This window comes from Cricetulus griseus (assembly GCF_003668045.3).
Source record: "Cricetulus griseus strain 17A/GY chromosome 1 unlocalized genomic scaffold, alternate assembly CriGri-PICRH-1.0 chr1_0, whole genome shotgun sequence".
NCBI lineage: Eukaryota > Metazoa > Chordata > Mammalia > Rodentia > Cricetidae > Cricetulus > Cricetulus griseus.
This window is the reverse complement of record NW_023276806.1, coordinates 198,379,015-198,393,844: the sequence shown is the minus strand read 5'-3', so window position 1 is coordinate 198,393,844 and position 14,830 is coordinate 198,379,015. Positions and strand designations below refer to the sequence as shown.

Here is a 14,830-nt window from a genome sequence, read left to right as displayed (position 1 = left end):
ATTGTTCTGTAGTTTGGGGTGGGATCTCATGTTTCCCAGACTGACCTCAAACTGGCTATGTGGCGAAGCACTGGGATCATGTGTGTTGCCACAGCTGGAGCAAACTTGTTTTCTAGATTGTCTGTTTGTCTTGAGAGGGCCTGGCATGTAGACCAGACAACAATATCTCCTCCTGGTTCTGCTCCAAGTTTTTATTGTAGTATGGTCATTGTTAGCTTTAATGGGCTCTACTCCATTTTTTCTTCAAGCCATCGTTCTTCCCCCTTATGCCATAACTTATGACTCACAATCAAAATTCTGTCCTTTGAGCAATGAGTAAAAAGGGCACTAAAGATGGGAACTGTTTCTCTTTTCGTGTCCAAGAGAATTCATGTTTCCTGAATATTTTTATGGTGTCATTTGCTACCCATGAGTCATCATGGTTTACCAGCAGTTGGAGTGTTTAGAAGCCTCTCAGCACACTCTTAAGTGCATGGTACTAGGTCCATCCATGACCTAGTGACTGAATGTGGAGAGCTGGGGTGAGGAGTGTATTTATTGGCTCTTGATACTTGCTTCCCATGACCAGCAACAGGTACCCCTGAGTTTCCTAGAAATAACACCATCTGACATAAAATCTCTGGCTAGCAATGAACCCCCTACTTACTTCATTGTACAGTGCATTTTGGTCACTTCTGGTCACTTCCTTTCATCCCCCCCCCCTTCATCTTAACTCAGATCTCACTTCTATATAAAGTTCATGAGATGTGCCTGCCTTCTCCAAAGGCCTGGATCACCCCACTTCTTCTTCTTCTATTCTTCTAACACACACACACACACACACACACACACACACACACACACACAGAGGGGAGAGAGAGAGAGAGAGAGAGAGAGAGAGAGAGAGAGAGAGAGAGAGAGAGTGTGTCTCTGGAATCTTGCTTGTACACTAGTAACCAGTATTCTCATCCTACAAAACAAATCAAGCACAGATTCAGGAATAACCTAAGTGATACATACAGTGTCCTACCACAAACCTAGTGATACCAGAATGAAAAGACCACAGTCTCCATGGTTACCCAGGAGATGACAGGCTAAGCGGTAATGTTCCTGAGGCGTGCCCTCTAATAGGCAGGTGATTTCTGGCTTAAGGAAGGAAGGGTTCAGAAGGCTGGTAACTCACTGTTTTCCCTTGATCCCCACAGAACATGTTTGGCATGTGGAAGCCTATAGTATTCTTGGCTATCGCAGCTGTGGCTTTGTATGTGTTGCCCAACATGCGACCACAAGAAACAGAATACTGCTACATGAAGTGATGGCAGACCTGGGCCACCTCAGAAGGCAGATCCCCAGAGGCTACCACCCTCACCTTTGGGCAGAACACACTGTGCCAGAGCCCCCACCCCACTCATGTGCCCCATCCTCTTTGCCTCAGCCACTCAGACTGGAAAGGCTTATGGGAGTTGTAGCTCCCAACCTCCTGCCTGTGTAAGAACCTGGGTTCCTTGTAATTAAATGTCAGCCTAATTACATGAGACATTGTGTGGCTTTTTCTTCATTAAATGTTTCACATAACACTGAACAGAGCAATTACCCTTCAACCAAGTATCCCACCCAAGAGTCTGCCTTTTAAATACAATTTTTCAGAAATGAGATTGGCTCCCTCTGCTGCCAGCTGAATCACAGAGAGATTGAACTGTACCTGTTTAACCCCATCTCAGGGGACTCTCAAGAACACAGAGAAGTGGAGTGAACTGGGTAGGTACCCTGTGTATGAGGCAGGGTTAATGGGCAAGCAAATATCTTAGTTTCTGTGCCTGGATGAGATCTTCATGGGAATCTTTGTGGCTTAGCCTTCCAACTCAAGGGACTCCCGTTTGAGGACATTTTAATTAGTCAAGAGCCTGGCAGCTAACAAGACATTGGATGCTTGGACTGAAGAGAATTTCATGAAGCAACTATGTGTGGAAGACTGGAGAACCAAGGAGAAATTGTCAAGTATTCAGGTCCTAACAAGAACAAAACATTGTTACCACCCTAGACTGGAGGAGGAAGAAGGAACTTAGGCTTCAGGTCTCAACCTGCTATTGAAGGAAGTCAGCATGAACTCAAATCAGAACCCATAGAAGAATGCTGTTTGCTGGCTTTCTCCCTGGTCCACTTTGCTAGCGCGTGCATCCCAGGCCCAACTAACTGCCCAGGCATTGTGCCACCCAAAGTGGGCGGGGTGTTCCCACATCAATCATCTGTCAAGACAATCCCTCACAAACATGGCCATAGGCCATCCTGATCCTAGCAATGCTCCCTCAATTGAGACTCCCTCAGGTGACTTTAGGCTATGTCAAGTTGACAGCTGAAGGTAACCTGGGGTGCTGAGCAAGCCTCGTGACCTAAGGTCAATTCCCTGAGCCCACAGTGGAATGAAAACCGATTCTTGGAAGTTGTCCTCAGACCTCCAGATGTGCGCCATTGTGTGTGCATGCTTTCACTCACTCACCTGACACAGGAGTGCTGCACCACATCTATGAGGACGAGGGACATTTAGTACCCCTTCCCTCCCATCAGCCTGTATCCCAGTGGCATCTCATTGGCTGAAACTGTCAGTGAACCAGAGAGTAGATGTGCCCACGTGAGGCCCACGTGAGATGTGACACTTCAAGGTCAGCCTCCTGGAGCCTAATGCTGGACAGGACTGAGAAGATCTTAAAGGAGACGGCAGCATGGCAGGGACAATGTGTGCAGGCTTCTGTTTACTTCCACTCCTGTGAAGTCCTTCCTTTATGACTGGCTATTCTCAAGAGTATTGTTCCACATGCACGACCCCCAACTAGTGAACTGAATGGCTTTTATGACCTTGAAACCCCACTTTCTGCCTCTGTTGTGTAACAAACTTTTCCTGGGGAGTCCGAACACACACACCTACTCACAATAGTTAGGGAACCCATGACAGACCAAAATACAGATACCACTGAAATAGAATCTGGTGAACCAGTGAATTTAATTGGGGTTACTTAACAGGAGTATGGGTGAAGGGTCACTCACAAGAGCAGAAATGACTCAAAGACAGCTGCATCACCAAAGCCCACCCCAGCACGGTGGCAGTTCGAAAAGCTGGGAATCTGGAACACACTGCACAGCATGCAGGCAGCTCAATAGGATGGAGAGTGTGCTTTCCAGGTGCCTTAGCTGGTCTAAGTCTCTTCCAGGAAGGTTGGCTGGTCTGAGAATCTTTGTAGCTCAGCTTGTCTGAGTCTTCTTGGAAGCTCCACTCCTTTGAGAGTCTTTTATTCAGCTTGGCTCTACTCCATGAGGGCCACATATCAGTAACAGTAGGTCCCAGCCCAGATGACATGGAGGACCACCAGTGTCATTTGGAATTAGAAGATTCTGGTAGGCAGTCCATGTAGCCAAGAGACCTGGACCAAAAGTCTGGATAATGACAGAATATGGCCTGGCCTTTCCTCACAAACAACAATTGTTCCTTTTGGGATACCTGGTCCTCTCCCCATTTTAGAACATTGCCCTAGGGAAGGAGAGATGGTGCAGCAATGAAGAGTGCTTCCTGTTCTTATAGAGGATCAGAGTTCAGTTCCCAGCACCCACATTGGGCAACTTACAACTACCTATAACTCCAACTCCAGGGAACCCAACTCCCTCTGGCTTTCACAGGCACTTACATCACACACACACACACACACACACACACACACACACACACCCTTCCCTCTCTTCATTTGGCCTGGACTTGATGCCTTCAGGTCTTGTTGTCCCTGTGTTCCCAGAGTACATAAAACAGGTCTCTCTTTGTTAAATGTGAAACACTCACGTGACTTAGCTTGATAAGTCAAAGAGAAGCTGATTTTAAGTCTGGAGAAAGTGTGTTTTCAAAATCAAAGTCAGGCAGGCACCACAGTCTGGGTACAGTTGGAATGAAGAGACCTAGCTACTGCCCACTGCATAGCGGCCTGCTTTCTGCTCACTGCCTGCAGACCAGGCTCTACTGCAGTCCCATGCAGAGTGACACCTGCAGCTTTTGCCAAGGACAGCTGCTTTGGGGGTGACAGCAGGTATCTCCAAAGAGCACAGCTGATTCTGGCAGGTTAAGTATTGGGATAGAGGGGAAAGGTGAGGGGAACAGCTGTGAGGAAGGGCTCTACTCCCCAGAGGAATTTAATGTCTTAGCAGCAGAAACAGCAGATGAGGTCTTTCAGTCCCCTAATAGGTGCCAGGTACCATGCTTGTCATCATCCATGTTATGTTAGTTTGTTTTGCTTCTTGTCTTTATGCATTCTTGGAGGACACTATTAACTCCATTTTACAGATGAACAAAAAGAGGTTTAAAAGAGTTAAGTAACCCACTAAAGTTCTATAACCTGCAGAGCTACAAGTGGAGAGACAGGGATTTAGCCCTGTGTCTCTCCCCTCCACCACCCTGCCTGACATCCAGGCCAGGCCACAGTATCACTGACTGTCAGGATCTCCACTCCAGAGGCCTAGGCTAGCGTCCTCACAGGTGACATGGGAATGTCCCTGGTTCCAAAACTCAAAAATTTCAAACCTGGGGTATTTGACTCACTCCAGTGACTTCAAGCCAAGTTAAAAATGACCACTGTTTGTATTGATGAGCAGTGTCCCTTGATGGGAGAGGCAGGCCCAGGTGATGAGCCAGGCAACTGGGTCTCTGAGATAGGTCACCAGATAGTCAGGGGGCTATAAACAGCTTTCGGCCCTAGCCAACACTTCTCAAACGCACTCAGCTGATGAAACCTCCTGTAAAGCCCCTCTTGGGACCTCTGCCTGGCTTGTGGGAAGAACATACTAGCTTTTCTCAGGGTGCCCCCCTCCCCCCCCCCCGCAGGCCCCAGGACAGCATTGCGCACGGTCCGTTCTGCCTGCATGGCTGAGACTGGGGCCTGGGCTCATGGGCTATATTGAGGGCTGAGTCACCAGCTTGCTCCTAGGTAGGCTGACTGTGACAGGCTGCCTGCTGGGGCCTGAGTCAGGCCCCGATTTATCCTGGAGAGCAACAGGCTCAGGTTTCCCGGAGGAGGGTGACAGGAATCATCCATTGGCTTGCTCTGCTAACCGACCACTCCCTCCCTCCTGTGTGGGGCCTGCACATGGATCTCCCCAGAGTGAGATAATGAATGGAAGAGCAGCTCACGGGAAGCTATCCCTGGGAGGCCTCTCCCCTTGCTAGATTCCCTCTGATCAGTCCCACATCGACAGAGTCCCTGGCCTGACTAGGGACCCCATAACACCCACACACACGAGGCTGAGAGCCACGAGGGACTGACTGTAAGGGGTCGGCTCCAGGTACTCTGCCCAACCTCCTTTCTCCCTCTCCAGTAACTCTGAGAATAATCTATTCTTTTTCAGATCTATATTTTTGTTTCTTCAACAAAGACAACACCGTGGACCTAGTGCTCCTAAATCCTTAGGGTTTAGCTGTTAGAAGTCTGCCTTTACACACACACACACACACACACACACACACACACACACACACACACACAGCTTCCCTTGTGAGACCCGGCTAAGTGTCTAAAGCTAGGCATCCTTCCACAGGAGAGCTGAATTTCAAGTAGACAGTGCTGGTGCCTGCTGGGGGTTTTGGCTATGTGATGAAGGTGGCGTGGGGAGAATGACAGTATGGGAGACAAGGAAGGGGGTTGCCAACAGGAGAGAGGAATTCCTGAGCACCTCGTCACAGGCAGCCAACAGAACATGAGCTGCAGGGCCCAAGCTATTTATACCTCTCCTGTCATTCTCAGGGCCCCAGAGGCACCCCCTGCCACACACACCATGCACTCCAGGTCCCTTTTCTGTTTCTGGCCTCTTCTCTACTCCTCCCCCACTCCCTGCCTAAGGACCAGGCCTTCTCATTAGGTGAGAAGAAAAAGAAATGACTGATGAAAATGTCATGATACGCACTGCCTCCCTCAGAGCCCCTAAGCTCCTTTTTAAGTCCATAATGGGCATTGCTTTCCCTCTGCCCTTGGGAAAAGAGCCCCCAAAGATGTTCACTACCCCCTTCCTTTACACCATGACTGGGAGGAGAGGAACAAGGTAAAATGATTCACCTGTCCGGTCAAAGAACCATCTCCAGCCTCAGCTCTCACAGGGCTTGAGTTAAGGACTGTCTTCCTCCAACACTAAGCTTACTTCGTTTTGAAGGATGCAAAGCAGAGAACAAACACCCTGGAAAGTGTCAGGACATCTGACCTCTCCTTAATATATAGATGCATTTTTGTAGCTCTTTCCCTTGTCTGTGACAGGCTGCTGTGATTGTCTCAGTTTCTCTGTTGTCGACATTCCCCACGCCTCTTGCCTTATTGGGCTTATGCTCAGCCTACTGCTGCCTAGGCACCCAGCCTGCCTCACTTCATGCCTACTTGCCCCAGTCACATTACCCTTGCCTCCTCTGCCAGGGCTCTTCCTACTATTTGGCATACTCCTGCTTTCCCCGGGAGGATCTGCCCCGTAGCCCATATGGGCATATCGCCCAGGGGGGCTCCCTGGCACTACTGGCCAGAGGTGTTTCCCTCCCCTCATCAACTTGGTTGAGTCAGGCTGGGGGCGGGGGCGGGGGGGGGGCTGGCATACAAAATGACTCATTGGGTACCCTTTTTCTGAGCTCAGCTTCATTCTGAGCCAATAAGTCTAAACGGGCTAGTGACAGGGACACTGAGTCACGGTCAGGAGCCTTGCTCTTTCTCCTGTGGCCCTGGGTTTGTGTTCCAAATAAGGGTTATATGCTTGTAAAGTGGCAAAATAAGGGGAGCCTCTTAAACTCAGTCTTCCCCCCAAGTTGTCCTGGTCAGTGTCCCTGCTTCCTCTGGGGTTGTCCACACACACACACACACACACACACACACACACACACACACACACACACACGCGCGCGCGCGCGCGCGCGCATTCTCTTACTTCCTTTCTGAGTTCACAGGTGGACAATACACCAGGCTAGAAGCCAGGGCTCCTAGGTTTTGTCAACAGCCTTGTCACCAACTCCAGAAAGTTCTGTCAACACCACATCAGTGTGTTTAGCCCTAACCACTGCCTCAGTTTCCCCATTCATATCTTTAATCCAGCCTGGGTGTGGTAGGAGTGCACTTCACCCCCTCAGTGACTGGAACTAGATTTGGGAAGGCAGAGTGTGCTGCGAGGGCAAGCGGCCCGCACCCCATCCCGCTCCTGCGGGCTGCGTGGAGGAGGGGCTGGCGGAGGCGGGGCCGTGGGGCTCGGCGCGGCCCCCACCCGCGGGCCGGCGGCATTCCTGGAGGCCGGCGCTCTGACGTGGACCCGGAAAAACCCCCTAGGGCCTGCGGGGCCCGGCCCGCACTTCCCGAGCACCGCTCCGCCCCGGGAGGGAGAGAGAGGGAGAGGGAGAGGGAGAGAGAGCGAGCCCCAGCCGGACAGCCCAGCCGCTCAGCCCAGGAGGCCCGCGAGCCCCGCCAGCCACAGAGAAGTTACCTACAGCGCAGCGTCCCGTCCGTCCGTCCGTCCGTCCGTCCGTCCGACAGCGCCCCGACAGCACCCACAGTCCCACCCGCCCCAGACCGCACGCCCCCGGCCCCCCGCCGCGCCACCATGATGAACAACGGCAGCTACCCGGACGCCTCTGGCCTCGGCCTGGCCGACGAGGCGGACGAGATGCCGTCGACCGAGAAGGACCTAGCCGAGGACGCGCCATGGAAGAAGATCCAGCAAAACACCTTCACGCGGTGGTGTAACGAGCACCTCAAGTGTGTGGGCAAGCGCCTGACCGACCTGCAGCGCGACCTCAGCGACGGGCTGCGCCTCATCGCGCTGCTCGAAGTGCTCAGCCAGAAGCGCATGTACCGCAAGTTCCACCCGCGCCCCAACTTCCGCCAGATGAAGCTGGAGAACGTGTCTGTGGCCCTGGAGTTCCTGGAGCGAGAGCACATCAAGCTCGTGTCCATCGGTCAGTGCTGGCATCGCGGCGGCAGGGCTGGGTCACAGCGGGGGGTTGGGACGGGCACACAGGTGCGGGTACCGAGAGCCGGGAGGGAGGGAGAGAGCGGTTCCCCCGGCACGAGAGCGCCCTGGTCTAGTTTCGCCCTCACCAGCACGGGCTGCATCCCTGACACCCCTCTAGGGACGGCTGGCACCCCTGGGAAGAAGTCCAGCCATTCCCAAGTTTTCCGAGCCTCTCGGCTTCAGCCTCCTTACGCACACCCCTACCAACCTGCTCAGGGTTCCCACCTTTCATCCCATCGGGCAATCCTTGTGCATGCTTGCGAGGGCAGGGCTGGTACCCATTGTTAATCCCTGGGGGCGTCTCCCGCCACCCCCATGGCTTCCCATCCCCTTCGCCGCTGGGCAAAAGCAGACTGAACACAGGTCCCAACCACCTCTGGGTGCTCAGGGCCCCGAGGCCAGGGAGACTAGTGGCCTGAAGCTCCACCGGCTGTTTGCAGGCATGTGCTCCCCATCTGGGATCAGGCAGGGGGGCTAGGGCAAGCAGAACCCAGCCTCAGAAACCTAAAAAGGCACTGAGCGACCGGCCGGCCGGCCGGGAGCTTTAACTCCTGATTGTCTTGGTCGCCTCAGTCGCCTGGGAGGGGGACTCCTGACTGTCCATGCTCTCCCTGTTCCAACCCACCCCTTGGCCTGGGATTGGCTGCAGCTAAGGGTCAAGCTGCCCTAGAGGGAGGGGAACGCAAGAGAGGAAGTCACTGAGTGTAACCAGATTTGGAAGGTGTGTCAGTTCTGAGTGGGGGTGGGGAGACACGCTAGCCCTGGGAGTTCAGAAGCCCAGGGTGGGCTTTGGGTGGCAAGAGACTGTTCCACACCTTACAGCCCTGCCCCGCAGAACTAAGGTTTCCACTTTGCACCTTAGGTGAACTCTTCAGAGCCTTACAGGGACAGATACTGGACCTTTTGGGAGGATGGCCCTAGGCCTTAGAAGGGGAACGGTACATGGTGCTAGATGTTGTTGTCCACTGCGACAGGATGTCCCCAGAGACTTCACTACTTGACTAGATGTCTGTCCACTCACTAGTCTCCCTTAGGGCAACCTCCAGGCCTCCTGAATTAGCAGCTGAGATCAGTCTGGGGCCCTTTGCCCTGCCCAGGCTTTTCCCCGGGGCCTTACCTCTTCCAGCCCCAGTACTACCCCCCCACACACACACCCCACCCTCCTGCTCTGGCCTGGAAATAGCCCTGTCTCCGTGACACAGCAGATGTCTCTGAGCTTTCCAGAAGGACAAGCCTGAGGACAAGGGGTGGGGGAGGGGGCCCTGGTGTGTGTGGTGGAGCTAAGTATTAGGAGACTGTTAGATGGGTGTGGAGATGGGAGCTCAAGCCAAGCCAGTCCTGCCCCCCTCCGCCCCCCGCCCCCCCCCCGCGCACCTCCCTTCTCACGGGGACAGGAGAAGCAGTACTGACTGTCCCAGGTGGGGTCTCCAGGGGAAAGTCTGCAGCCTCTGTAAGACATTATAGGAAACGGCTCAGCCTCCTTTCCCTGCTGGCTGCGGGGGCGGTGGGCCCCTCTCCAGGCCTCATCCTTCCCCTACGCACCTCTCCCCTCCCCCCATGGTGGTGCCTGGCTCCAGCCCCCTTGGCTCTGCTGCGGAGGGGCCAACCCAGAGTAGAGGGGGAAGAAACCAGCGCTGGTTTGGGGGCGGGAGGGAAGCTCCCGGGTTCCCGCTGAGAGGAAGGGGAATTGTGCCCTGTTTGGGCCAAGTGGCTCACCCTGTGTTGATGAGATTAGCTGTCAGCAATTAAACGGCTGGGCTGGGCTGGGGCTGGGGCTGAGACTGGAGCAAAGGGGCACAACACCAGCCAGCGATCCCTAGGTGATGGAAGGGGAATACGGCAAAGGGGGTCATCCTGCTTACTCTGGCTCCCCATCCTATCTAGAAGAGGGAAGAGGTCTCCCCGCCAGACGCTGTCTCAGGACTGAATGGACATCTGGGCACCTGAGGGTGGGGTTCTCAGAGACTCCCCACTTCTCACTAGAAAGAAAGTCGGGGACTGGAAAGGTTGCTGATCGCGAAGTTCACCTGGAAGAAGGGCTCTAGGCCTGGCTTGGATCGAAGGGCTGGTTGCCCTTCTTACCCCCAGCACGGGGAGCAACCCCCACCACCCTCTCAGCCCCTCCAAACAAAGAGGCCTATGAGGCAGCTCTGTCCCGCAGCTGTTCTCCAGTTGCTATTCCTTCTCTTAGAGCCAATAGCTGAGGGAGGGGCTGGAGGGGACAGCAGCTGTCCCAGCCCCTCCCTTGGCCAGCCCTGTCTCCTCCCCTCTATTCTAGGCAAGGGGTGTGGGGGGGTCACAGGCTAGCTGTCTGACTCCTCCCACCCCTTTGGGTTATCCCCAGATAGGCAGAGTCTTGGTGGGATGTGTGTGTGTGTGTGGGGGGGAGAAGCCTGGCTTGAGCTGAGCTCTACCACCCTCTCCCCGCCTGGCCTCCTAAGAGGTTGGAAAGAGAGGAAGGTCATAGCTCCCAGGGTGGATGGAACTCTGGGCCTGCTATCCCGCCCTCTCCTGCCCCCAGCTGGGGACCACTTGCTGTCTGGCCCAGGGCCAGTTGCTAGGGAGAGACCTCTCTTTCCAGCAAACATGAATGACCCCTCTCCAGCTCCAGCCCTCCCAACACTGCAGCTTCAAGGTCTCCCTCCCAGGGGTCTGGCTCCAGTTTGCAAATAAGCCTTCTGGGTCTGGGAGCCTGGCTTGGGCTTGGGCAGCTGTGTGAACGGCTGGGGGTACCGAGTGTCCGGACTGTGTGAAAGTGTTGTGAGCCTGCATTTGAGAGTGTTGGAGAGCACCAGGAGGCTGTGTCATGGAATCTGAGAGCTGCCAAACCATTGTGCTCCAGTGTAGCCCGGGGAAAGGGGCGGGCTGCAGAGCTCCTGGGGAAGGAAGAATGAATCAGTGACAGTGGGGCCTGGGGGGACATAGATTCCTCTGCCCGGGGGCAGGTGGGGGTGGGGTGGAGGGTGGCAGAGGCTCCCCAAGATCTGAGGAAAGCAGAACAGGAAGTGATGTGTAAGGGGGACCTCCAGTTTCCCCTCTTGTCTCTCAGGAACATCTTCAGTCATCGTGTATCACAAACAGGGCCCAGGGAAGCTGACAGATTTCAGACCTCCATTTCCCTATACAAATACAGCCTACCAGTTGGGGTCCAACGTACTCCAAGAGCTGAGGCCACATGAGTGGTATTTCCCCTGCCTCCCCTGAAATGCCAGGAACCCCCAGCGTTAGGCAACATGACTTCCAAGTGTTAGCTAAGCATGTACTGTACCCTTCTCTCCTCCCAGACCCTGTTTGTTTCAGAAGCCCTTTTAGCTTTTCGGGCATGAATGTAGGCAGGATTGATCTGGTCCTGTTCAACTTTAACTTTGTCATCCACTATTCCTGAGACCCCGAGAGCCCAAGCTCCACTTTTGTAGAAACAAAATCCCAGGAGATGGCTAGGTTGGCAAAGTACTCACGATGCAATTCTGAGGACCTGAGTTGAGATTCCCAACACCCATGTAGAAAGCTGGTACACCTCTAATCCCAATACTTCTCTTTCTGGCCCAGAGAGGAGCATCCGTGGGGATGCCTGACCAAATTGATTAACACCAGGTTCAGAGAGAGGTCCTGTCTAAAAAGTGAGGTGGGGAATGATTGAAGAAGACACCACACATCAACTTCTGGTGCACACGGGCATGCACGTACACACACACACACACACACACACACACACACACAGAGTCATAAATACATACTCACATATATACATACACATGTTCACACACATATACACACATTCACATATATCCACATACATACACTCATACACATACACACTCATGCACATACACACATTCACATATACATACACACACTGAACACATATATACACACACTCTGTATATACACACACATACTCATACACATATCACACATACTCACATGAATACACACATACACACACACAAATGCACACATGATAAAATTCAAGGTCTGCAGCGAAGGAAGCTAGAACAAAAAGAGAAAGGAGAAAAATGTCCCAATTGAAAATGCAAACTGTCTGGAAAGCAGACAGAAGGTGGGGGCATGACAGGCTGGGAGGAGGATCACAGAGAGATATAGATGAGAAAATTTGAGGAGTGATGGTTATATTTATTTTTTTTATTTTATGCCAATGGTTTTGTGGGTATGCCTTATTGTCAAAGCTTATCAGATTATATTCTCTAATATGCACAGCCTCTGTGTCAAACAGTTAAAACAAGAGGCCTAGATATGGCTTAGTTGATCTATGCTCCACTGACATACATGAGACCCTGAGTTGATCCCAGTGCCATATAAACCTAGACTATAATGTCAGGACTCACAAGTAGAGGCTGGAGGGTCAGTATTCAAAGCTATCCAGTCCAGGCTACATAAGACCCTGACTCAAAACAAAACCAGCATCTGTCCCTAAGAGGCCTGCATTTCAGTAGGGCACCTGCTTAGATGGGAGGGAGACGCCAGCCAGTGGGGAGGATGGTTTTTCGGGTAGAGGAAGGGGTACCAGGGAGGAAAGCAGCCTGTTTATGAAGGTGAGACCAGAAAGGACTTGGCATCTGGCAGGGTCCACAGGAGTGAGTGAAAGAAGGCAGGCAGTGAAGACAGGGGCCCGGTCAGAGGAGGAACCTAACCCTGTCACCCGAACAGCTGCTCCAGGGGCAGTGTGGGTGATGGAGGGTCCCACCACAGATGCCCTTCTGAGCTGCCTTGTTCCCTTGGCTCTGCAGACAGCAAGGCCATTGTGGATGGGAACCTGAAGCTGATCCTAGGCCTGATCTGGACCCTGATTCTCCACTACTCCATTTCCATGCCCATGTGGGAGGATGAGGACGATGAGGATGCCCGGAAACAAACACCCAAGCAGCGCCTGCTCGGCTGGATCCAGAACAAGGTGCCCCAGCTGCCCATCACCAACTTTAACCGGGACTGGCAGGACGGCAAGGCTCTGGGTGCCCTGGTGGACAACTGTGCCCCTGGTGAGTAGGTCAATGGACACACCTCAGAACCGTTAGTCCAGTAGGAGGCTGGGAGACCATTTGGGGATGTTGTGGCTCTCTGTGCTTGTTGTCATGTCCACCCTAGAGTTCAAGGGATCAGGATCACCTGAGGGGTTTACTCCTCTCCCAGCCAGAGATTACTGCTAAAATCAGGCTGTTCCTGGTTGCTGGGCTAGGTTTAATAGGAGCAAGAAAAGGATTCTAACCTATCATTTTATAGGCAAACCTAAAAGTCCAGAGAGGGCTAGTGATTTGTCCAAGAACTCACTCCAGAAGTGACCTCAGAGCCCTGGGTCTATTCTGTCACATGGACACTGTTCCTTTACTCCAGCAGGAAGAAAGGAAATAGGTGGAACCTACAGCAAGAAATCCCGAGTTAGATACGGAAAATACTCTTTGTATGTCCCTTGAGATGGCTTTGAGGGAGGGGTGAGGCCCAGGATGGTGTCATTGTGTTGTCCAATGGCAGGTGACCCTGGCCTGCCCTTCTGGACCTGCCTGGTTAGACCCAGGCAGATCAGAGCTCCACCTAACAACCAGCTCCTTCCTGTCATCTACCGTGGGGCAGTTGGCCTAAGGAGCTTCAGCCCCTTGGGGGAATCCTCCCCCGCCCTGGGGTCAGCTGGGGAGCAGGGGTGGGAGGCGGGGGCATGCAGCCTGGGAAGCATTCCCAGCTGCTGAGCCATGGCCCAAAGCTGGTGTGGCTGCCAGCAGTGAGCTCAGCTGTTCCAGCCAGTCACGGATTCCAGCCTGCTGGCGGCCCCTTCCTCACCAGGGCTGTCAAGCCTTCTCTATCTTTGTCTTGGACCAAGCTGCCCCCATGACCCTACAACCAGCCCTTCACAGGGTGATCTGAGACTCTGTCAGCATTCTACCTGCTGGGAGGCTGGGTTCCTGATGTCCAGACAGAAGAACCTATCTTCTAGTAGCTACTTTGATGCCTCAGTTTCCCCAAAGGCAGTTAAGAAGGGAGAGAGAGTTATCCTTATTCCTAAGGCTAGTGTGTCATGGCTTCGAGAGACGAGACTTCTGGGAATCTGTGAAAAGATGTAATGTGGGAGTTATGGGGGACAGGGCTTTGACCTCCTGTCCACCCTTAGGCACCTGGCAGGAAGTGGAGGGGTCCTTTGTTTGGGGTTCGGTGCTCAAGGTCTCTGCTAGGTCTTGGGTTAGGCAGGAGGCTGCCTGGCCGGGCTGGTGCCAGGCTGTGTCATCTGAGGAGAGAAAGGACGCATTGTTGGTGCTAGCAAGGACTGCTATGCCTTGACATGGTGATGGGTTGAAACACCAGGGAATAAAGGGAACCTGGCTGGGGAAGGGCCTAGAGCTGGCTTGGAAGGATCTGAAGCTGTGGATTCTGGGATTATTGGCCAAACGAACACTCTGTGATAGCTCCAGGGTTTATTCCGTTATGTTCTGCCACCATCTCCCTAGGTCTCTGCCCTGACTGGGAAGCCTGGGACCCCAACCAGCCCGTGCAGAATGCCAGAGAGGCCATGCAGCAAGCAGATGACTGGCTTGGGGTGCCCCAGGTACACTGGCAGATGGGTATAGTGGGGCACAGGGTGGGAGGGGTAGTGGAGAGGTAAGGGCTGTAAGGGTACCTGGCCATGGAGCAGGTGGGAACTGGGCGAGCACTGTGCAACCATCATTTCTTCCTACGGCAGGTGATTGCCCCTGAAGAAATCGTGGACCCCAACGTGGACGAGCATTCTGTGATGACCTACCTGTCCCAGTTTCCCAAGGCCAAACTCAAACCTGGAGCCCCTGTTCGATCTAAGCAGCTGAACCCCAAGAAAGCCATTGCCTATGGGCCTGGTATGTGTTGA

The 14,830-nt window shown here is 53.4% G+C and overlaps 2 protein-coding genes across 6 annotated transcripts in view; both read left to right on the top strand.

The window, feature by feature from the left end:
• The window catches only part of Ccdc136 (coiled-coil domain containing 136), a 31,791-nt gene extending 30,360 nt beyond the window's left edge, over positions 1-1,431 (top strand). For all 4 annotated transcript variants that reach the window (XM_035450948.1, XM_027391345.2, XM_035450949.1 and 1 more), the window contains one exon: positions 1,185-1,431. In XM_035450948.1, the coding sequence (XP_035306839.1) occupies positions 1,185-1,295 (111 nt within the window). In that variant the 3' untranslated portion in view covers positions 1,296-1,431. The remainder of the gene's footprint in view (positions 1-1,184) is intronic.
• A 5,884-nt stretch (positions 1,432-7,315) lies between these two features.
• Positions 7,316-14,830, top strand: part of Flnc (filamin C) — a 28,083-nt gene continuing 20,568 nt past the window's right edge. For both annotated transcript variants that reach the window (XM_027391358.2, XM_027391357.2), the window contains exons 1-4: positions 7,316-7,927; positions 12,732-12,980; positions 14,436-14,533; positions 14,669-14,819. In XM_027391358.2, the coding sequence (XP_027247159.1) occupies positions 7,573-7,927; positions 12,732-12,980; positions 14,436-14,533; positions 14,669-14,819 (853 nt within the window). In that variant the 5' untranslated portion in view covers positions 7,316-7,572. The remainder of the gene's footprint in view (positions 7,928-12,731; positions 12,981-14,435; positions 14,534-14,668; positions 14,820-14,830) is intronic.